The 23,497-nt window shown below is 39.6% G+C and overlaps 2 protein-coding genes across 4 annotated transcripts in view; one reads left to right on the top strand and one right to left on the bottom strand.

The window, feature by feature from the left end:
* Positions 1-23,497, top strand: part of CNKSR2 (connector enhancer of kinase suppressor of Ras 2) — a 298,892-nt gene that overhangs the window by 249,189 nt on the left and 26,206 nt on the right. Inside the window, exons 23-29 of one of the 3 annotated variants that reach the window (XM_082220567.1) lie at positions 2,276-2,472; positions 3,348-9,525; positions 12,899-13,022; positions 14,169-14,351; positions 15,597-15,660; positions 21,560-21,636; positions 22,400-22,554. In XM_082220567.1, coding sequence (XP_082076693.1) covers positions 2,276-2,472; positions 3,348-3,563 — 413 coding nt within the window. In that variant the 3' untranslated portion in view covers positions 3,564-9,525; positions 12,899-13,022; positions 14,169-14,351; ... (1 more) ...; positions 21,560-21,636; positions 22,400-22,554. Of the gene's footprint in view, positions 1-2,275; positions 2,473-3,347; positions 9,526-12,898; positions 13,023-14,168; positions 14,352-15,596; positions 15,661-21,559; positions 21,637-22,399; positions 22,555-23,497 lie in introns of those variants that run through there. The other 2 variants (XM_082220568.1, XM_082220569.1) reach the window with 2 other exon arrangements.
* On the bottom strand, positions 7,836-22,393 carry KLHL34 (kelch like family member 34). The gene is made up of 4 exons (XM_082220597.1): positions 21,849-22,393; positions 13,853-13,942; positions 12,477-12,552; positions 7,836-11,842 (listed from the first exon to the last, which is right to left on the bottom strand). The coding sequence occupies exon 4, from the start codon at positions 11,311-11,313 to the stop codon at positions 9,538-9,540; it is 1,776 nt and encodes a 591-aa protein (XP_082076723.1). The 5' UTR covers positions 11,314-11,842; positions 12,477-12,552; positions 13,853-13,942; positions 21,849-22,393; the 3' UTR covers positions 7,836-9,537.

Below are 23,497 nucleotides of genomic sequence, written 5' to 3'. Positions count from 1 at the left end.
TTCACACATGACCAATAAACAAAACTCTAGCAATGGAGCCAAGCTTTACATGTGGGGCAGCCTCAGTTTTTCTGTGGATCAAATGGGACAACATAAACAGGCTATATGAAAAGAGGTGTTAAAGAAGGCACAATCCACTTGCTGCAACTGGTGTCATCAGTGGTCCAGACTGTTCTTCTGTGGTGTCTGTAAATAATATAAATCAGAGTAATACTCCTCTGATCATTCCATCAATCAGGCTGGAGATAGCAATATCTGAGGATGGGAAACACTAACAAATCTAGAAGAAAGATAAAACATGTAGGGCTAATTTTATGCCAATCCTTCCCCACCCCTTCAGTCTTTTGTGATCAGTATCTCTGTCAATCACATCCACAATATGTCACAAACACTTTCAGATGAATCCAGAATTAGATGCACAAGCAAAGAGCTCCTCCAGACTATCTTGTTTATGATTTGCTTGTGGAAAGCACAGAAGGTTGGTTAGACTGTGTCCAGTTATTATTGAGCATTTCTTCTGATTTGTTTGTGGGGAGATTATATGAAAATCTATACATCTTCATTTGCTTGTGGGGTGTTTATATGTCTTTTCATTGATCAGTTGTACATTCCATACTTTTCAATGCATTTCTCTGTCGCTTTCCTAACTGCAAAAAGTCTGTTATTTTTTAAGTGTGGATGGGTTGCTGCAGGGGGGAAAGTGCTCTAATCTACTTCAGCTGCGCAAATTTATATATCTCACTTTGTACTTCAGTCCTTCCCACAAAATATTGACAATCTGCAGTTACCCAAATTTATAAAACTGTTGTCTTCTTGTCTAGGTCTTGGCTAAAAAAGAAACCAACCCTGACATAGAAGATTAGGATAATTTAACATTTATATATTGCATTCATATACATTGTCTCAGTGATTCATGCAAGATCTCTGAAAGGTAGGCCAGTATTAATATCCCCATATTGCACCTGAAGGTTTGAAGCTAAGAAAATAGTAGCTTAGCTAGGGCCATCATAGGAGTTCATGGTTATGATTTGAATCAGGAACTTCTCAGCTCACATCATTAGGCAGTTTTCTACATCAAAATTTTGAACGCAAACCAATTCAGTTTCCATTGCATTTTTAGGGAAGCACTCCTAAATTATAAAGATGTAGCCACGGCATATATATGATGGCAAGCTGTGAGATGCCATTAACTGTAACTCTCTAGACACGTTGAATTGTTGTGGTGGTATATTTTTGAGGCATTTGGTTATGAATCCTGTCAAATCAAAGCAGAAAGACATATTTGCCTGCCTCTGATTTCAGTAATTTGTACATTTTTTTAAAAAAACCAACTATATTGTATTTGTGCAGACTAGAAAGCAATTCTTGACTTAGATATTTTATTGGAGCATTTTCTGTTTGGAGAAGACACTCTTCCTGCAGCAGTGTGTGTGCACTGATATGTATACGGAGCTCCAGTGGCTCATATATTTCAATTTAAAAGATGTTTGTGGCAGGAACTCTGTGTGCTCATTGAAGCCTGGTGCCCTCAAAGAGTATAGGATGAAAGTTCTGCAGTGTCATCCTATGTGTGTTTACTTGGAGGTAAATTGAGTTTGGTGGAACTTTCCCTTAAGTAAGAGTGTTTAGGAATGCAGACTTGATAGGTTAGTCCTCTTCTATTAGATCTTTTTGCCAAGCACAATGGAAGGATTCTTTAGACACTCTCTCTTCTCTCATGGTTTGAATTGTGAGCCGATTATAAAATATATATAGATACATTTAAGCAAACAACACTCCCATTTTAACATGTAACAGGGCAATGGGTGTGCCCTTGGAAGTGCACAATACAGTTCTCATCACCTGATTTTATACAGTTTTTGCACGATATAGATGATTGACTTTAAATTTGATATTAATGTGACAAATTAATTCGGAAGCTGTATATTGATTGTCACATGATTATCTTTTTATATGTACCTGTGCTGGGAATTTGTAACTTACCATGACTTTTCACATTATATATGTATATGTATAGAAATATATGTATGGGGGGGGAATATATGCATACACATATATAAATATCTGCATGTTGCAAAATACATGTATGCATGCATAAGGATTGCTCAAGGATTGCTCAGTCTACACATTTCATGCCTTTTCTGTAAGGAAATAATTTCAGTAAAATGTTGCCACATTTGAATAGTTAAACTTCTTAAGCCTTGTCATGGAATTTGAAACTAATTTAGGCTGATGTTTTTCAAACTATGCAGTTAATTTTCTCTGTGTCTTACAGCTGAAACAATAGAAGAAAAGCCTGCAGATTCCCTGCAAGATTTGTATCGGTCCTTGGAACTAGCTAGCTTGTCACCTTTAGGAGACCAGCAAATTTCTACAAAGATGGAGTACAAGAGGTATTTTATTAAAAGATGCAGTGATCCGGTAGTCAATGAAAAATTGCACCAGTTGCGAATTCTGAAAAGCACTTTAAAGGTGAGTTAATTAGGCGGTCAGCAAATTTCACAAAAGGAGAGTATCCTGCATAGAACTCAAGGGATATATTGCACATATTTAAAAATAGATGGACACTGGGAAATGCTGTACACAAAAGAGGTTCGAATAAAGAAAGAAAACTTTAGTTTCTCAACAACAACAAACACGTTTACCTCAGTTCCCGTTTTAATGAAGAGTTAATCTGCTTCTGGTCCATTCTGTGGTAAATGAAGACATTATCCATAAGCCTGGTGATGTCACAGATATTTAGATACTATCATATTGCTTTGTGTACTTCAGAATATGAAATAATTTTGCCCAGTTTTCAAAATTCTCATAGGAGTACAGAATTTTTTATGTCTCCAGGTACCACGCTCTGAGAATTCCCTTTTTGCCAATACATAGTAAATAGTGTAATGATAAATTGATTCCTCAGACACCAGAAAGAAATCCATTATGTTCCTTAGCATCTTTCTGTTGATATGGCAGAGATCCTCTTTATGTTCTGTTGCTTGTCATTTTCTGTATCCCCCCCTGCTCCCCGCCCCCCGCTTTCCTCCCCTTTGTTCTTGGCTTGTTTCCATCACAGCTACATATACACTGCTTTAGGAAAGTTTCTTGGGGAAGTTCCAAAATCTCAAACCACCACTAATTCAGAGCAAACATTCAAATTAGTCAAAACACCAAACAGAGTGGTTTTCAGATTTTTTTTAGGGAGTTTCCCACTGGTCTTAAAATGAAGCTATTAGGGTTTTTATCTAGAAATGGCATCTCAAAGTACAATGGTATCTCAGGCATGTTCTTTAAAAGCTAACAGCACAAGACGAAGGGTACTTTGTTCCTCATTCTGAATAGATCTTTTTGTTTTCTTCCAGGCCAGAGAAGAAGAAGTAGCCATCATAGATAAAATTCTGGATAATCCAGATTTGACATCTAAAGACTTTCAAGACTGGAAACAGATGTACCTTGACCTGTTTCTGGATAGTTCTCAGAACAACCCTTCAGAGGACCTTGTAAATGACTCTGATGAAGTTGATGCTCTTCTAGACTCTTTAGCTCACACACATTCCTATATTGAAACACATGTATAAAAGAAAATGATTTTGCCTCTTTGTGGCACTTCAGACCTTTATCAAGTACACTGAGAAGCTTTTATATCGACTGACAGGAGATCTATTTTATTGTTTATGATATGAGTAAAGTAAAAATTCCATTGTCATTGTGCGAATAAATACTTACATACTTTTTACGCTGCTGATGCTCAGTTTATGTTTATGTTTACAAACACTGGCTACGATCCAAAGAAGGAATATGCACTCGTGGGACAGAATCCTGCACATTTTGTTTGATATTGGTGCTGAAGAGTCTAAACTACTTTTAAACCGAAGAGAAACACATGCATGTTGCTTTCCTTGGATCGTGACCATTGTCGTTAAGGATTAAAATATATATATTTTAATGAGTATATATTTTGGAGGATTACATTGATTTATCAAGTGAAAAGATGGCACAAGAACAGTGTTTTATTACTGATTGTCAAATATGTTTCCTATTTTAATAGTATCTTAACTGTTGTAATGAGTTACACTTTCAAAATACAGCCTTTGTTTTGGCCAATGTGGGAATTAAACTTTTATATTTGGTGGAATATTTTAGATATTTTAAAAAACGAAAAAAAGTATAATGCTGTGATTAGGATTGCATTTTAAAAAACGGTCAGGGAATAAGAGGGATAAACTGGACTTTCATAAGCTAGATTATATATTAAACAGTCAAAGTTTCGTTTTTCCAGTCTTTTGAGGGATGGTTAACAGACAGCCTATAGCACAGATTTAATTTGAGGATAAAGGGCTCTCCTTGTTTCAGTAATGGCAGAGACCTGACTGGACAATATTATTGCCCTATGTTGGCATCTTCTGACTCTTTTGCAGAAAAAAAATATATTGTACTGTTAACCAAAAGTTTCCATTCAGTGATTTTTTTAAAGTCAAACTTTAAAATGTTTCAAATGTGCCAGCTCACATAAATTCCTGCTTTAAATATGAGATGTTCTGAAAACTCTGGTAAATAGGAAGGGGGCGTAGGTGGGTGGGTTCAGCACATTATCAAAATACATAAATTTCCATACACAATTCATGTGGTTCTCAGTTCCCTTAATAGGCTGCTTTCCTACATAACACAAAAACATGCCATAGTGCTCCATGAAAAGGCCCCATGAGCTTGAGTAAAGAGTTAGGCTCATAGATGCCTCCATCCCTTCTCCTTCTCCTGTAAGCTAGAGGAGGACTTGTGACTAGTTTACTTCCACTTTTAAAGAATCTTGGATTATAGTCATGTTCAAACCATATATCCTGATTTAAAACAAACTCTGGCCAGTTTCCTAATAGTTCAGCTTCAAACAATGCATTATGAAGCCAGAGTTTGTTTTAAACTAGGATCCCTGGTTTCAACATAACTATAAGCCTAGATACTTTAAAAATGAAACTATGCTTGCCAGAAGTCATCTTTCCATCAGGAGGAGGTGGGGTAGGTGGAATACATATGCCTGACATCACGCTTGTTGAAGCTTCTCCACACAGCAATAAACTGTGGCTTAGCATTATATGCAAATTCAGTCATACAAAATTCCCAGAAATCATTATTTGAGCGGAAAGAAGGCTCAATGGGATATTCCTCTATCCAAAACAAGATCCGTATTGATACAGAATTACTTGCATGCCATGTGAAACGGATTATTATGTTCGCACAAGTGGCATGGCTGTAACTAGTGGCACTTTAACATTTCTTCTCATTCATGCGTTCCTTAGAATCCATACAATGTTTCTCCCAAACTATTGCACTCCTATTTATTTTCCACTGTCATCCCATTGTCTGATTTGCAGGTAATCTTTGAGTTTCCAGTGCAAGAGGTCCAGTGCAGGCCTTTCCAGATGTGAAACAACTTAGTGCCCTTGCGATGTGGAGGTGTGGCTTGTGATGTGCATGGCGATCGTATGTTATCCCACCCTTCTGTCTCTTCACCATTAACATTTGGGGGGAAAATACCATCCTTTGCTATGGAGCTCCTGGAGTTGAAAAGGTAGCAAATTTAGCTAGAGAAATTAGGGTTAAATGGACACAGGCCTTTTCCATTTTATCTTTTTATTTTGGAGTGCACAGATGAAGGGGGTGGTAGCATTATCAATTTCCACGTTCAATATAAATGCATACACACCTATAGTCTGCATCCTTGAGCAAGCACTAGAATGCATATACCTTCTGGTGTGTTTTTGAGGGAGGGAGGAGATGAAATTGACACGCTGCTTTTCTAGTTCAGTTCGTTTTGCATTCTCTCTCGGGGCATATGCGAGCAAGGGTGGGCAGACGAAGGTCAGCAGCAGGAACTGATCTAAACTCTTGGTAACAGGAAGTAGCTTTCTCTCTCCTTGGAATATCAGGGGAGGTAGTGAGGGAGAGGGTGCTGCTTACAGTGGCCACTTGTAGTTTCCAAGGCAGCAGTAGCAGCACTGGACACTCCAGTGTTGGGAAAGGGATGGTTGAAGTTTCCTTAGCATAGCTAAGCCATCTGAGGAAGGTAATGCATGAGAGCTACATGTTGCCTGTTCACCCTCAGTCAGACTCGCCCTTGAATGACATTAGCAAAAATCTTTGTTTTGTGCTGATGATGTTTGGGAGATACTAGGAAGCAAAGTTCATTCCTCACACCTCCAGAAGAATGTTAGGTACCTTCGTATCATGAGACCCTTGTATTGCAGGGGGTTGGCTGCACTCTACATGCTTGCCACAAAATTGGTCTGGAGATGCCCCATACAGTCAGCTTCCCAATAAGCAAAAATACTACAGAAGTTGCCGCATTAATGATTAAACCCATCTGTGCCTGCCTAGAGATGCCCTCTATCTATCAGCACCTTAATTTTTGCCAAGACTGAGCATGACAAAAGCAAAAGTCCTTGTGGCTTCTTAATGCTTTTCTGCAGATGGGAGAAGTTGAGAGATGAGCTGATAAACCCCCAAATGGGATACATCTTTTAAAACCATTCTTTCTTATGAATTGTACTCTCTCAGCTAGCTTCCAGCTATAGTCTGTTCAATGCAGTGAATGTACTTATAAACATTTAAGAGCACAATTATTTTCTGCTCTTGGGACTAAAAGAAGGATCAAAGGATTGCTTGTTTCTTTTCAGCTGCATTTTGGATTCCAAGCGTCTTGCAAACTTTGCACAACTGTACAGGAGAGTGGCCTTTTTACAGCTAATTTTACGTAAATCTGTATTCAATTAAGACTGAATGGCAATTCATGCATTAAGATTTGTATGAATTTACAGGTCCGGTCAACTATTTATATCATCTATAAGAGTCTCTTTGTATAAACAAATTATTTGACTGCATGATTTGTTTGTTATAACTTGTGATATTTTGTATATTTCTCACATAAAAATGCTTGAACAACGATCGTGTTAATTGTTCCTAATGTTGAGTTTTGACTCCTGCTGCATCCCCCCTCTACATTTTATGAATTCGCAATGTACATCAAGTGATATTTCTAGACATAACCATAGCCTTATGGTCAAAATCAACCTGCAACAGGATCACTTAATAGTTTAATAAGGACTCCTGCATCGTACCAGAATTTCATAGTATCCTGCATAGAAATAGGAAATGGCCATAGCTCAGTGGTAAAGCACATGCTTTGCATCTGAAAGGTGCCAGGTTCAATCCCTAGCATCTATGGGTAGCGTTGAGGATGTCCCCTATCTCAAACCCTGGAGATCTGCTTGCAGCTGACCCTGGACTAGATAGAGCAACAGTCTGACTCTAAACCAGGGGTAGTCAACCTTTTTATACCTACCACCCACTAATGCATCTTTCTGGTTGGTAAAATTTCCTTACCGCCCACCAGTGCTTGATGGAAGGAGGATTCAGCTTGTGCTGTATAACCCCCTACTGCCCACCCAGAATCCTGAAACGCCCATTAGTGGGCGGTAGGGACGAGGTTGACAACCTCTGCTCTAAACCATCTCCTTGTGTTCCTAATTCTTTAATCTGTAGCTTCATAAGATTCTTGTAGGTTGTGGATTACAGCTTTATGTTGTAAATTGCAGGCAAAAATTTCTCTGGGTAGAAAGGTGAAAGATCAGTGTAGACCTTTACCTCACATGTTTCTCCTACACAGAAAGTCCTTCCTTCATTGATAAAGTATGAAGGTTATATCTAGTAGATACATATGCTAATGTTTGCATTTAGTTCAATGTCCAGCTGTGAAGCTGGGGCTACTCAAGGCTTTCCAGTAAACAATCTGAAAAGGTGTGACCAATCATAGCTTCTTTCACACACAGGATTAAATTCACATGTGTGTGTGATCATCTGACACTGTTGCTCTTATTTTATTGATTGAATTATCCTGCCACACTGTCTCACAGTATCCACAGCATGGATCGCAGCATAAAATACAATAAAAGCACAGTCCAATACAGCATAATGAACACAAACCAAGAACCTAAAACTTAAAATAGAAAAAGGAATATGTATTGCAACAGATAACATTAGACATTCCTGGAATTTTTTAAAATGTCTGTACTATTTTCCTAAAGTTAAAAAAATATATTCATGAGCTACATGTTTCTTCCTACACTGAAGCTTCTCTGTGGAAGAAAAGGATTACAAATGCAGTACAGCTAGGAGTCTTTTAAATTTATACAAGGAACTGGTGGGTTTATGGGAAATTGAGGATCCCCAGAAACTTTAGAATGAGTGCCCCTCCTTGACCCAGTTGGCTGTGTAACACTGGTACAGAGTGAGACCATGCCAACAAATTCTTAGGATTGGCCTATAGGGCATCTTATACAACTGCATCCTGTTGCTATGCAACAGTAATTCTGCCTGCATGTTATCTTGCTGTAGACAGTGTTTGTGACTTCGTTCCAAGCATAAAATTCAGCCTCATCTTGTAAGACTGTCTGGCATGAAAGAGTGCCATCGTTTTTTTCATTGTGCTGCCTTCTTTGTACATTAGACTGAGAAGTGCTTCTGTGCATCTTCGGTGCTTTCAGACTAAAGGGATATGCTATAAAATAGATTGTGTTTGAAAGCGAATATTTAAAATTATAAGGTTAAGTTACAATCAGATTTCACACTCTGAAATCAAATACCATATCTGCAAGTCTGTGAAGGAGGCATGGCTTAAAACTACTAAACCCCATCCTACCCTGGCAGCAATGCAGAAAGAGGCTGCTGATGCCTTTTTGAAGTCAAAGCAGAAAATTCCTTTACCTCTTCAAACAGAAATGCATCGTGCACAATATACCCATGGGCAGCTTTTATAAGTGTGCTAAAGCACAGAGTCATTCAGCAACTAGAAACAAACATCTCCATCTCATTTATGGTCCTAAAGGGCACAGAGTACAGGGTGTTATTTCTCGAATACAAGATACAATTGTTTCATGTTCCACTCAACCTTATAATAGTTAGACCAGCTGCTAACTCTTTGCCTTAGTTTAGAACAACTGTGTCAAAATTTCACTATTTAAAATGGAAAGCATGACAGAAATTTAAGGAGTGCAAAGTTTTGTTTGCTTTTTTGTGCAGTTTGCAGTGCTTTCCCCCATTCTGAAGCTTTGGCACGACTAAAAAAATGAACTGGGATCATGTGGACAATACAATAACATCATGCAATTATGCAGCCTCTAATTCCTGTATCAAGTTAATACCTGCTTCAAACATAAAGTGAAGGTATGAAGAAAGAGGCATATAAATGGATTCTTCCATTCTATTTTTTTTTACTACAGTATGACTCTTTCTTCACACCTTCGCTTTATGTTCTGCAAATCAGGTATTCATTCACAGTTATTACTGAAAACAAAACAGTTGTTTATGTACAGCTCTTATTGGCAACAAGTTCTTAGTCTTTGCCTGTTTTACTCTGTGATTTGAAATACAAAATTCAAGCCGATTTACTGATTCACAATATTATCTCTTAATATAGAATGGGACAACATTTTTAATATTTAGACATTCTGGAGATGTTACGGAATTGTCCTTGCAGATCATTTTATGGTGAGTTGTTACCTAAACAGTTAGTCTCTTTTGTTGTTGAATGTCTTTAGCATCTAGTAATTCAGAAAGCTCTAGCACAGCACACTGCAATCCATACCAAGGCAACGAAGCTTTGCATATTTCTTCCCAACAGTCATTGTCTATATCATAGCCCACCACATCCTGAGTTGGAATCTCCTGGGAATCTTGCCACTTCTTCCCCCCAATGAGAAGGGCAGTTTCCTCCACTACAGCCAAACCATAACTAAATCGATCATAGACCAATGGCCTTAGACGAGTCCATTGATTTTGGTCAGGATTGTATTTTTCAATTTCAGAGAATGGTTCATAAAGGCCTAAAAATGTAAAGATGCAATCTCTTATGGTGGCCATCTGATGCCCAAACCGGGCAATGCTCATGGGGGCTTGCTTTTTCCATTGCCCTTCTAGTGTGCTCAAAGAGTACAAATCCTTACTTGTGTTACTTTGATTTGTGCATTTGCCACCCGATATATAAATGTTATTCTTGCAAACAGTGCCGGCATGACCATGGATTTTGCATGGCAAATCTCGAACTTTTGTCCATGTGTCTCGGCTAATGTTGTAGGCTTCGACGGATGAATGTAATGATCCATCCTCACCTTGACCGCCAATTGCAATAATGGTGTTTTCTAGGATGCAACAAGAAAAGTGGCATCTTTTTTCTAGCATCCCGTTGATTTGTATCCATTTGTTAAATCTGGGGTCATAGCGATGGACTTTGTTTGTCACTGTTAAAGTGGGACTTTTCGTTTCACTTTGCAAATCTTCTATTTCTCCACCTAGCACATACAGAAAGTTTCCAACTGTACACACACAGTGATTTTGTAGTCGATCCTGCACCTGTGTTAAAATCTGCCATTTGTGATTGTAAACATCAAAAGCCACCACATCCTTGCTGGGCCCTTCATGTTGAATCATACCTCCAAGCAGGATAATCCGCGTCTTCTGGTTTCTCAGTGTGCTGTACTTATCCTGTAGGATAGGTTGCCTAAAGACGAATGAGTGGTAGTTTATTGCTTTTATGATTAAGCATTTTATGGGTGCTGTTAGAGGCACTTCTGATTGAGTGTAGACTTTTCTCAGATTTTCCACAGGAATAAGACCATATCGTATGTGTTCCAATAAGCAAGTTGTATGTGTCAGCCTCAATTTATCATACTTCAGCCACTTCAGCAATAGATCTAGCAAATTAGATTCTTTCACCATAGGCAGATCTGAACATTCAACTACTGCCTTCAAAGATCTGAAATTCAGTTCTAGCAGTTCTGCAAAATCCAGGTCTAGAAGTTTCCAGAAATTAAAAATGAGATATTTTTCTACAGCTGACAAAGCATCTGGAAGATAGAATCTTGCAGCAACATTGGCAGAAAAGCAGCAGTTCTCTAGGGTAAGATTGTTAGCCAAATATTGGCTGCACAAGACAATTGCCTCAGACACTTGCAGGTAGGTAGCGGCTTCCAAAGTGTCTTCCAGGCTGGCAAAAGACAAAGGCAACCAAGAAGTATAAATGAAATCCAGAATGTGTTGCAAACCAGTGGCTGAGATGACTTGCAGGTGAATGATGGCAGCCTTTGATTCTTTGGTATAACTCTTGAACATGGCCCTGAAGTAATCACTGGAACAGGCCAGCAAAGACTTGTGAGCAGGGAACTCATTTTCTTTCACCTTCAACAAAATGTCACACAACAAGCCTTCGCTGCGGAGGGTTTGGTACTGAGACAACACAGAACCACAATGTCCTTTGCAGTAGGACAGAAAGTAACTCATTTCGCAGAACAAAATGCTCTAAAGCCGTTTTGTCAATGAAAAGAAGGAAAGACACTGCCGCTGTGAATTAACTCAACTGGACGAGGAATCACTTGAAGAACAACCATCAGCTCTGCTCCTTCAACTTAACAGAGCCCTTCACATCCCTTTCCAGTTTAGCATCCTGCTAGTATACATTGTCTCCTGCATTCATTCATTCATAAAGCTGAATTCAGTAACGTCCTCCAGACATTTCTCTCACCTCTGTTTCCGGCACAGGAGATGGTCCACAGGAGATGAGAGCACTTGCTTGGCCAGCATCAGGTGACGATTTGTGCCAGCTCAGATGTCTCCCGTGGCTTTCCTTTCTCTTTAAGCTGATTAAATAGAGCTTCTGTGGCTGCCGGTGCATCACGAATGGAAGGAGGAGGGCTGAACTTTGCTGCAGCTTTTGCTCGAGCTGTGTATTTCACTCTTAGACAAGTTTAGCTCTTATTCCCCCAGGGCCAACAAGCCACGTATGGTGATTTCTCCTCGTAGGAAGTTTCAGCTGAAAATCAAATCAGCACCTACAGATTAGAGTGTTAGGATTTTGTGGACACACAGACCTTTAGCCTGGGAGCAGAAAGACGAGCAAAATATGAGGATTAGTCAGTGGTTTAATTTGACATGCATTTTGGAACCCTTTAGTTTATATGATATCACCATAACTCACAGTGACCAGAATAGAATGCAAACACTAGACCCCTTGTCATAGCTGTCCAAGCACTGAACTGAGATGGGTGAGGGAGGGAGGGAGGGGGGAGAGAGAGAGAGAGAGAGAGAGAGAGAGAGAGAGAAGGGGAGGGGAAAGCAGTCATTTTACAAGGAGTGCAAGCCAGAGGATCTGACATTGAGTGACCTGGGTGGAAATCATGCGAGCAACACATTTCTTCAAAGGAGTGACAAAAATAGCCCCGAAATTATGTCATATAAAGCAAGCTCTGTTTATTGTGGGATCCAGGCATAAATGAGTTCCAAGCGAGCTTGAACTTCCTTGGACAGTCCATCACATGGCAGATTTGCAATGGGAAAACAAATGTAGTCAAATTAAATACAAGGAGTAAGAGATTATCAGTCCTTATCGCCTGTGTCTTGGAACATCCAATTCCCCTCGGGGGCTAAAAACAGTCAGATGCACTCACCCCACTGGCTGGCTGGCTGGCTTGTGACAACCTTTGGATCTATTTGATTGAAATGCCTTTTTCACAGCTCTCATTTCTAAGTAAAAAATAAAAAAATGCAGGTATGTGAGTATGAAGGCTGACACAATCCTGGGCAAGGTACAAAATGACTTTTGGAAAGAGAACCCTGGTCTGCCTTATTGGTAAGTTTCTGCTTTTGAACAATGGGGGTGAAATGTTATTATAGTTATATCATATATGCTTGACCTGGTAGTTTACAAAGGGACACAGCTGATTATGCAAAGTGTTTGTGTTGCCTGGGAGGGTCTTGATTTCATCCATATTAATTTCTAAGGTATTTTAAGTGGATAAGACATTTGTCGTACACCACATATGCACCTCCTTTCGGATGTGATCTGTTCCCTGCTACTTTATTGTAACAGCATTGAACATGCACTGGCAAAGCAATCAAGGACAAATAGCTATGGAATCTTGTCAGCCAGAGTGGGAACAAATACTCAAAGCAGTGACATTTTGCAGCTGTCCAGGCATATCCCATTTTACACTGTAAGTCAAGCTTTCAGTGTTTCTTCTATATATAAAAAATTGCACGTGCGTACGAAACTAGTGAGCCACAAGAAAGAATTCTAGCCTAGTTTTCTCCCTGACATTTGTTTTGTATGTAGAGGGAGATACGTTTAATATGGGAAATCAGGAGAATTCAAACATACTATTTCTCCCCTTTCAGTCTGCATTGGTATGACCCAGGTAAAACTGCACCGTGTGACTGCTCTGATTCTATGTTTCTTTCAGCTGGTCCACATACGGTCACTTATCAATAGATGATTGCACTATTGAGTTGTGTTTTGCACGTATGAACGAGCCATTATGGATCAGATATTAAAGACAGAAGTTCCTTATCTCATAGCACACTGCTGTTCATATGGTGTCAGATCACAGAGCTACAAGTCTTAGAACTTGAGTCACCTAGTGATAAGAGCTCAAATAATGTGTGCACATGGACACACCTGCTCCTTGCACTTTCAATTTCAGTTGGGGGAAGGGCAGTGTACATTATTTGCATGTAGAAGGCACCAGAGTCAGTCTCTGACATCTCCTGTTAAATGGATCAAATAGCAGTTTATGTGAAAGTCTTGACTACCAGAAAGACAGAATAATAGACAAATATTCTGACTGGCCATAAGGCAACTTTCTATATTAATCTGTAATTTTGATTCTATAGGTATGGTATTTTTATCAACAGTATGGTACTGTTGTTCGTATACCCTTCTGATGTAGGGTCAGGGGGGTTGAATAGGGAATGCATGCATCCTTGCTATACCACCTTTGGGTTTGGGCAAATTGGGCATAGGTACATGCCAAGTTAGTCAGCGCACCTGTGTGATAAAGGATGGATAAAGTTGTCCCAGCTGTCTGGAACTTGAGTCTTGCTGAAGTTGTAGCTGCCAAGAGGAGTGCAAATAGGCCTTTAAAATAAGGTGTGAAAAACAGGATAGCCTTTTAAAAGAGGAATCTGACAAAGGATCCCACCAGGAGCATAACTTAATAGATGTTTTGTTTTTTAAAATATTTTTTATTAGCCATAGCAATAAACAGAAATGATGAAAAATTCAAGAAAATGTTAGCACAATGATGTTACAGAGATAATCGTGGAAATTTCAGGAATTTAATTTTAATTTGAATATATTGCAGGGACAAAGAATCTTACAACAGACTCAGCTTTCAAGGAAGGCGCTTGAGAATTACAAACAACCTATTATCTAATCTTAGGCACTGCAGGACACTGATGTCTGTGTGTGAATGTACCACTTTAGAAGAAAGGAGGTGGATTGCACCCAAAATGAGTGGGGATTGAGTTATGCTACAGAGTATGAGGTGAGAATAACTGGATATAGTTAAAGAAATGTAAAGTATGTAGATATAGAATTATAGGGTAGAATACAATATATGATAAGATAAGTGTTTATTATTGGGTTGAAGGGAGATCTTGTTGAAAAAATGATTAAACAAAGCCAACGTTTGGGGAAAATAAGGAATATATAAGATAGATACAGTAGATGGGGGGAAAGGGGAATTCTGTCTAAATTTTCAATCCAAAAATGTGTGTGTGCAAAATTTCTATACTGCCCTTCAGCCAAGGATCACAAGGTGGTTTATAATATAAAAACACAAAAATACAAAACATCATAATACACAATACAATACTCCCTCAACCAACCATGTATTTTAAAAGGCCATGGATTGTTTGCTTAGCCAAGGGCTGGGACAACGGGATTTTTTTTGCCAGGCACAAAAAAATGCAGAAGAAAATTCTGCAGATTCCCTGAAGAAACATCCTAAAAATGATGGCAGTGAATGAGGATTGGAATATAACAATTCTTTCTTAATTGTCCTGGAGTGATTGAATGTACCTGTATGTGATATCTAGGGTGTGTTGCAAATGGCAGAATGGATGCTCCCAGACCCGCACCAAGGCCACGCCAACGCCTTGTTCTTCACAAATGTCACAGAAATGTCTGGGAAGACGTCAGAATGTTCAACATGAGTTTCATAAGAATGTAAGAAGAGCCCTGATGGGTCAGGCCAAAGGCCCATATAGTCCATTATTCTAGTCCACCAGTGACCAATCAGATGCCCACAAGAAGGCCACAAGCGGAGCCTGAGCTCAGCAGCACTCTCTCCATCTGCAGTTCCCAAAAACTGGGTTCAAACATATATTGCCTTCAACAATGGAGGTAGAACACAGCCCCCATGCCTAGATTGATAGTCTTAACCTCTATGGATTTGTCTTCATAACTCTGCAAGCTTTGAGATGACACAGAAGCACACCTGGAATCTTTGAGTGGGCCACAGAGATGCCTTGGTGCTCTGGCCCCATCGCTAGTCCCAACAGAAGGATAAATTTATTGAGACAAATTAGTGGGGGGGACGGGGCATCATGGATTCCCTTGAATTACGGTCTCTCATAAGGCTGCAATACCAGGGTACTAAGTACATGCCCTGGAGTAAACGTGTTTAGAACTGAGATATGCTTTTGTCCTGTGCCTCTGCCATCCCTCTTGATCCAACTTGGGCTGCAACTTGAACTACTGACCTTTCAAGAGCCGCTCAAATCCACAGGGACAACTGAAGTATGCCAGATATCCACCGCATCTGAAGTCTGTGACTGACAGGTTTATTTCAGGTGAGTCCAAAGCCTGAATCCTCCTGGCCCCATATAATTGGGAGCCATGAAAAGCAACCACTATGGCATGCTGCAGGAATCCTGCATAAATGGTTCTTGGAGTGTATCAGTGCTGCAGGAAAAGGAAGACCTGTGGGCACTTGGATGGGCTATTAGCAGGCAGAAAACATTGACGCTTTTGTTCCTTCTAAGAAAATTGCTCACACAAGATGTTGTGCAAAGAAAAAGGGTGCACTGAATGTTGAGCCTCGTTTTGTGCAAACCTCTAGCAACTGTGGTTTTAGCATGTACAATACAGTGCATTCTCTCCTCTCTCTCATTTGTTCATTCTAAACTGAAGTAGCAAAGAAGTCAGTTAGAGTTGGTTCACTCTTGTTTAGCCATAGACTGTGTTTTTGCAAACTTTTTTATATTGGTGTAATGACATCAAAGGTAAGTACCTCACTTATAGCATCAAATGACTCATTTGTATTGCCCTTGCGTATATCTACATGTACTTCCTCTCCAAGCTACAGCACAAGATAATTTCCTTTCTGTTGTGTTTCATTCTTGTTGGCTTTTCATGTTTCAATGTTGTTTTCCGCTTTATTTCTGCATATTCAGGTGTCTCTGAATGTAGAGTGGCCTACAAATTTGGGAATAAGTAAATAAATAAATGATATTCTAGGAGGCAGGGCTCTGCATGTGAGCCCCACAGAGACTATGGCTGCATTCCTATACCTGCAGTACTGGGCATAAGCCATGTTGGACTTACGTCTGCGTCGAAGTGGGTAGGGTTAGGGAATAAGCTTCACTTTCCTGTCTCCTCATACTCAGGCAAAAATCCCCCTTAATTCTAGAAGCTGGCCCTGTGCCACTTGCCAGACACTTTAAGTTACACTGTTAACAATAGGGATTATCTTCTGCACAAGAAGTGAATGTGCACAGCACATAGGTCATTTTGTTTGCAGTGTTTGGCTTTTTGTTACTGTTCCCTCAGTGCATTCTTTACATTTCCAGACCACATAATTATTCCTAATTTACTCTTCAGGCAATATTCATTGTTATGTGTGAATGGAGAGAGTGAGTCTCACCCCCCTTCCATTACTTTCCAAGGCATAGTATAGCTTTTCTAGGTTAGAAAAGAGGGAGACCAGGCCAGAGAGCATACAAACCACTAGCTCCTGACAGAACCATCAACAGCCTGAGAGAACTGTTGGGGTAGTTCCTCCTACATCTGCCTTGCAGCTCTCTAGGACCTGAGGAAATGCAGAAGTGAGGGAGGCCAGGCTGAGGAGCACGCATCAGCTCCCAAAAGAGACATCAGCAGCCTGAGAGGACTGTTGGGGCAGCTGTTTCCCCACCTTCCCAAGGGCTGCCAAGAGCTGTGTGTCCTGAGGAAAGACAGAAGCAAGGGAGCCCCGTCAGGGAGCACACATACCATCAGTCCTCAGTTGGCCTGAGAGGACTGTGGCACTCTACCTTTTTATATAATGTTTTAGGGTTTTAAAATTGTAAACTGCCTTGGCCAAAGGTGACATATATATTCAACTGATAGAAAATTCTGAGATTTCAAGCAATGCCTTCCATCCAATATGGGCAGGGCAACTGGTGGGTCAGACAGGACTGTGGAAACTTGCTGATGCTTGTGAAAGTAAGATTCTTCACAGACCCAGAAAAAAATGGAGAAATGGTCTAAGCAAATTCTACAGTGCACCTGTTTTGCTTTCCTCACATTTGGATTGGATGTGATCCCAAGCAATTGCCCTCTATTGAGAAAGGAGTAGTTGGCACACATGATGAAAACTTACCCTAGATATGTTAAAGGGCAGTTCCCTCAAGGTGCATACTTAAGATGTGATGTGATGTCTTATCACACAGACAAGAACCAAACTCTCCAAACTACCTTGGGCAAACGCCAACAAAAAGCTAACCTTTAAAACCCTTTGCATCTTGGGAAAGCCAGCTTTCTCTCCCATCTGAACATTCCTGCATGTTGAGATCTAGTAGTGACAATTTATTGCAAGAGCATTTATCACTGTCAGATTACAGGTAACAACTAAGATGACTTTTTCTATCATAGTCCTGGGACAGTGGAACCATCTTCTGCAAAATTCTTATCCAGATCTAGAACATCTGTCTTTGTTTTTACTGCCATTTTCTTTTGCGTTTTTGAGCATGTTATAGTTAGAGCTGCAATGGCCACTTGCCACTACTGTCTGAAAATGTGAATTTATTTAAAGGTTTTAGATATATAGCATGTCTGTATTGGATGCTGGACCCTGTCTTTCTTGTAATCAAAGGATTGGAATAATCCATTTCTCCCCCCCCCCAAATTCATAGCCAAATTTTCAACCTGATTTCATGACTGGGACCACAGAAGTGAAGAATTGTGTTTCTTCCAGATAAATTTGAATGCATGATACTAGTATGCAAGTGTGTGTGTGTGCGCGCGCGTGTAGAAGAAAAATAGTGAAGAAGGAACAACTCTTTGATTATGAAAACACCTCCAGTAAAACCCCTTTCTCAATTATCCTTCCATTTTTCCACTTGGCATCTGATGTTTGCCTAAAACACCCCCCAAAACCTTGGGCTTGGAATTAAGTGGAAAGAAGATAGCCTTTCCTACTGTGTGGCAACCTGAGAAGCACAGCCTGTAGAATATCCTGTGTCTGTATTGAAATCAATACATCAAATCCCTGCAACTGGATTTGTACACGCTGTCATCTGAGAGTGAATTTTAGACTTATCAGGAGTTTTGTTACATTTGGTTTTATTATAAGTGGTTTCTGCCAAATTAGCTAAATGAAACTTTTCAGAAAGGTTACCACAAAGGAAAAGGAAAAGAAATGCACTCTCCCACACAGAACAGCCCCACAAAGGAACCCCAGGATGCCTTCTAGGGCTGCCTAATTATACCCTCCAATAAAGGAAAAGGAAGCATTAACACCTGCAAGTGACTTTTCTTTTTTCCTGCTATTTCTTTCTGAAATCAAAAGCGGTAGTTACAAAACGGTCATTAAAGGATTTCAACAGACCTTGTGTCCTGAAACTATTATTAGAAGTTATAGATAACAGCTCAGAAGCTGGAAGTGGAAAACAGGAGCAAAGCAAGCCATGTGTGCCTATATGGGGTTTGGTGGGGTGGCTTGTCTCATGGCATCTCATCTGTGCCAGTGGCATGCCAGTGGCCTTGTGCACAATGTACAACAGATCCAGGGGCTCTCAAGGATTGTTTACAAGCAGAAGAGTTCACATAAATGAGGGAATCCTGTTGGCACACAAGATCCAATATAATTTCCTAAGTCTTTTCCAAAATATTACTTCTAGTTTTGTGTAAAAATCCTCCAGGCAATATTTATCACAAAATGTGTTCAGTTAAATTATACCCATCTTACATGTTGCAAAGATGCAACTTTTGCATGGTTATATCATTTGTACCAGGCGATTTGAAGGGGGGGGATCTAAGTAGCATATAATGGTGAAAAATGGCTCTAAAAGTTTGGTCAACTAACTCAACCAGTTTCATATTTCTGGCACCTACAAATTAACTAAAAGCAGTCTGCTTAATTTCCTTTAGGGGTCAGTATCTGGCATCCAACAGCAAATGCCTTCAATTTCACTTTCCTCTTCTCCTTGTTAACCTGTTGTTGTTGCTACTGCTGCTACTGTTGTTCATTTTATTTCTATACAAGACCTTAAAACATCAAATAAAGCAATCCAGAATAAATGTTACTGAAGAAAGTCAAATGTAAAGTAAAGCAACATAATTAACAAGAAACTAAAATATTATCTTAAATATTTTAAAATCAAAACATTGATGTCAACAACTTAACGCAGCCAAGTTAACAAAAAAAAAATATTCTTAAACATTTTTTTAAAAAACACTACAAGAAGTCAAATATAAAATGCACATTTAAAATAGTATAATTAAGAAGATAATAAAATAGTCAAGTAAAGCATCTCAATTTGTTATACTTGCTTGACATTGTAAATAAAGAGGAAAATCATCTATGCAAACTAGTCACTTCCTCTTACAGCATGTGTCGCATTCATATTATAAAATCAATGAGAAGCTCAAGTATACTTTTTTTGTTATGGCATGCCTTATCATCTGAAGGGGGAAACAGCTCCAAAAATTGGGTTGACCTGTGCGCTTGTGACTTTTCTTTCAACTCCTGGGATAGTCTCAAGCCCATTATTGACCTTTATTAACTCTTAGACTTTTGGAGGGAAAGAAGTTGTAAAGAAGTAAGACTTTAAAGCAGGGTTGGGTAACCTGTGGACTTCCAGATGTTGCTGGACTACAACTTGCATAATCCCTGACCTTTGGTTATGCTGTCTGGGACTGATGAGACCATCTGAAGGACCATAGATCAGCCACCCCTCCTTTAGATTTTAAAATTTCATTTGTATCCTTCCTTTCCTCCAAGGACCTCAAGGTTGTGTACATGAATCACCCTCTTTTCATGTTATCCTCACAACAACCCTGTGAGATAAGTTAGGCTAAGAGTTTTATGGCTGAACAGGGATTTGAACCCTGGTCTTCCAGATCCTAGTCTAGCACTCAAGCCACTACATCACACTGGTTCTCTTTATAGTATATATAGTAGAGAAAAATGGTGCCTTCCAGATGTTGCTGGACCACAACTCCCATGAGCCCCAGCCACTATGGTCCTTGGTCAGGTACACTGGAAACCATAGTCCAACAATGCCTGGACTATGTTGAACATTGTCAACCACTGCTATACAGTATGCTTTCATGCTACTAGTCCCACTACTCAAACAGGCTGAGAATATTGCTTACAGAGGGTGCCAGATTTTGAGCAAAGCTCTATCCTTACATCCTAGTGTAAGGCCACACCATACATGCAGGAAAGAGTCCTAAAGAAAAATGAGAATACTATGATGCCAACAAAATTTAGAGACTGAGTCACTCATGTATCATTTGGGCATGTGGGCAGCTTGCAGATGCTCCAAGTCACATGCGCTTTCATGGCTGTGTGACATTTAGAAGTGTTAAGTGACCTCGGGAGAGATTATTTGCTAGGCCAAGCCTAGCTAGAGAGAAAAAGAACAGCATGCTTCAATTCATCCTAAATAACCTTGAGCATTAAAAAAAAGAGAATGAGTGAATGAATGGGCATGGAACAGGATGGTGACTAAAGCCAAGGCAGTAACAAACTGCAGAGTTTAATGGGAGGGGGGTTAATTCAATTGTCCCTCTTTTCCACCAGGAATTTAGAAAAAAAGATGTAATCTGTGCAGTAATTAGAGACTAAGCTTGGCACAGATTAACCCTGAATTTTTTAATGATCTTCCCCCACAAAAATGGGGACTATAAATTATTCAAGGGACCAATCAGAGGCAATTCATCACTTTTAGATATTTATACTTGGTTTATCTAGGATTCTTTGATGAAGTCATTAGCATCAAAATGGGAATCAGAGCCCTACGGTTGGAGTTTTTTTTGCAACTGCAATTTTTTAAACACAAACATTAATGCCCCTTAAAGAAGTCGCTGCAGCTGGAACAAAAAAAAAATGGTCTGGCATCAAAAATTAATGAGATGCTCTTAAATTATGAATGTGAGAAAGTTAAGAGCTGGTTGGCTAAATGGGGCTTGGATTAGAGTGAGTCAATACATTTGGAGTAATGAAGATACTTCTGTAAATAAAGTGGGTGGTTATTGGCAAGTTGTGGAAAGCATTGGGGGGGGGGAGGCAAGGTACCAGCTATGCAAGCCTGATCTCCATGTCCAAATTAACTAATTATACAGAGATTGATGAAGGGAGACAAAAAGTACATTTGGGCTGGTTTCCATTTATTAAATAATTAAGAAGGATCAGTGTCATAAGTTATGACCAAATGAAATGTGGTTTTGAACTTGCCATTACAATTCTTGTAAATATTTTTTCAGTAAGAAGAATAAAAGAATAAGAATAGCAGGCACAAGAAGAGGCAAGGTGAACTCGGTGCATTTCCTCTCACATGGTGGTAATGACAAAAATTGACCCTCATTCTTATTTGACGTCTGGTGGGACAGGGAACATAAACTGGTGTCCATGAAAGTTGGTTTTGTGGGGCTAATAGTAGCTGTGAGGAGCAATATTTATTAATGGAAAAGTAACTTCATTAGAGCAGCATCAGAAACAGGTGTGTGGAAAATTTGCTCTCCTGAATGTAGGACTCAAAGTCCCCCAACATACCTATCTCATCAGAAGAAGGCAGTCCACTGTACAGGAACTACATATTTCACACATGGCAGTGAATCAGGCTTACACTTGAATAGTCTAGCATTTTTCTATTGTTGTAACCTTCCCTGGGACCTTATGGTGAAGGGTAAAAAAGAATCCTGTCAGTCAACCAAGCATTCGCTAGAATAAATCATTTTGTTGTTGTTGTCTGAAAGCATCAGATGTTTGCTTTTCTGCATAGCATGTGGCAAATGCTATCAGTATTATTTTGAACAGTGTATTGGATCCAATGTTCTGCTCTGACTTGAATAGAAATGCTTCTGTTTGTGCCAGGGGGTTCGAGAAAGTGCCAGTCTTGTCTTCCTCCCCTCTGCAGTCCATCTCACTCTGAAAAGATGTCCCAGGGGGGCTCCCAGTCCTCTGGAGCTACTTTTTGGGGTGTGGGAAGCAGCTTAAGATGGGGGAGCAAAACTACAAACATAGAAGAAGGATCTTTGGCATCAAGCCTATTATTCTAGTTTCAGTCTAGTAAATGAAAAACAAATGTCCCTTTTTTAAAACAGATACAGATAGATGGTAGAAATTATTCCTGGATAAAGAATGCAGTGTATCATTTTATCATGCCTAGTTTGATGTCCTGTCAGCCACTGGGAGAAAGTGTCTGCATGAATTAATCAGTTGGATGAATTTTCTACTCCAGAGAGGAAGGTGTCACTTGGTAAGTTTTCCCTCAGTGGAAGACAGAGGGAAGTGTTTATTTATTTATTTAGCTATTCTTGATCTCCAGTGCAGTTCTGTAGGCAGTCAGAACTCTCATAAGTCAAACAAAAAACCATGGACAGCTCCAAAGCCACTTGCTAAACCACCTGCTAATGAAGTTGGATCTGAAGCCTTATGTCAGGGTGTCTTCCAGATATTGCTGGACTACATCTGTCATAATCCCTGATTATATGCTCACTGGGGGTCATGGGATTTGTAGTCCAACAACATCTGGAGGGCACCACATTGGCAGTCCCTGCTTTATGTAAACTGTTGTTATATTTGGATAACACCCTCAGGACTTAATTCGAAGGAAATAGGTAAGGCAATGGTTGTACACAAGAACCTTCTGATCGTGCACTTAGTATCGCAGTATGAAAAAATGTTTGCATTCTATTTGTGATTAAGGATCTGGTCTTAAAATCGTAACCCAGAGAAACCTTCCTGTTATTAGTAGTGTCAGAGTTCTTTTTAGACACAAACTGTAATAACTGCCTTTGACCATAGAGTTCTTTTTCCAGAAACAGATGTCTTTCTACTCAACACATCTGAGTTTCTTCATCCCCGAGGACTTAAAATGTTTTTACCTGTTTGCCAATGTAATAATTCTGCAGTAAAGGGTTTGCTTATGAAACTTGGAAGCTAAAGCAGGGATCTATTTCAGAGGGTCATGAACTGTGGTCTGTGGACCACCAGTCCACTAGTGGACTATGAGCTTCATGCAGGTGGTCGGTCTGTGAAGAACAGTTATAATTTGAATGTGATATAATAAAATACAATATATTAAAAATAAAAGAAGCAATAAAATACAATTTAAAAATTATACAGCGTTTAGCACAGTGCTTTACAATTTGTGCAGCAGGCTGAAAAATCCTTATGTGGTCCACCAGGACCAACAGCAA

This window comes from Podarcis vaucheri (assembly GCF_965113315.1).
Source record: "Podarcis vaucheri genome assembly, chromosome: 4".
Classification (NCBI taxonomy): Eukaryota; Metazoa; Chordata; class Lepidosauria; order Squamata; family Lacertidae; genus Podarcis; species Podarcis vaucheri.
This window is presented reverse-complemented; position numbering and strand designations above follow the sequence as displayed.

What these genes read in the sequence shown, in the direction of transcription:
- KLHL34 (XM_082220597.1), bottom strand. Translation starts at nt 11,313, where the DNA reads ATGAGTTACTTTCTGTCCTACTGCAAAGGACATTGTGGTTCTGTGTTG.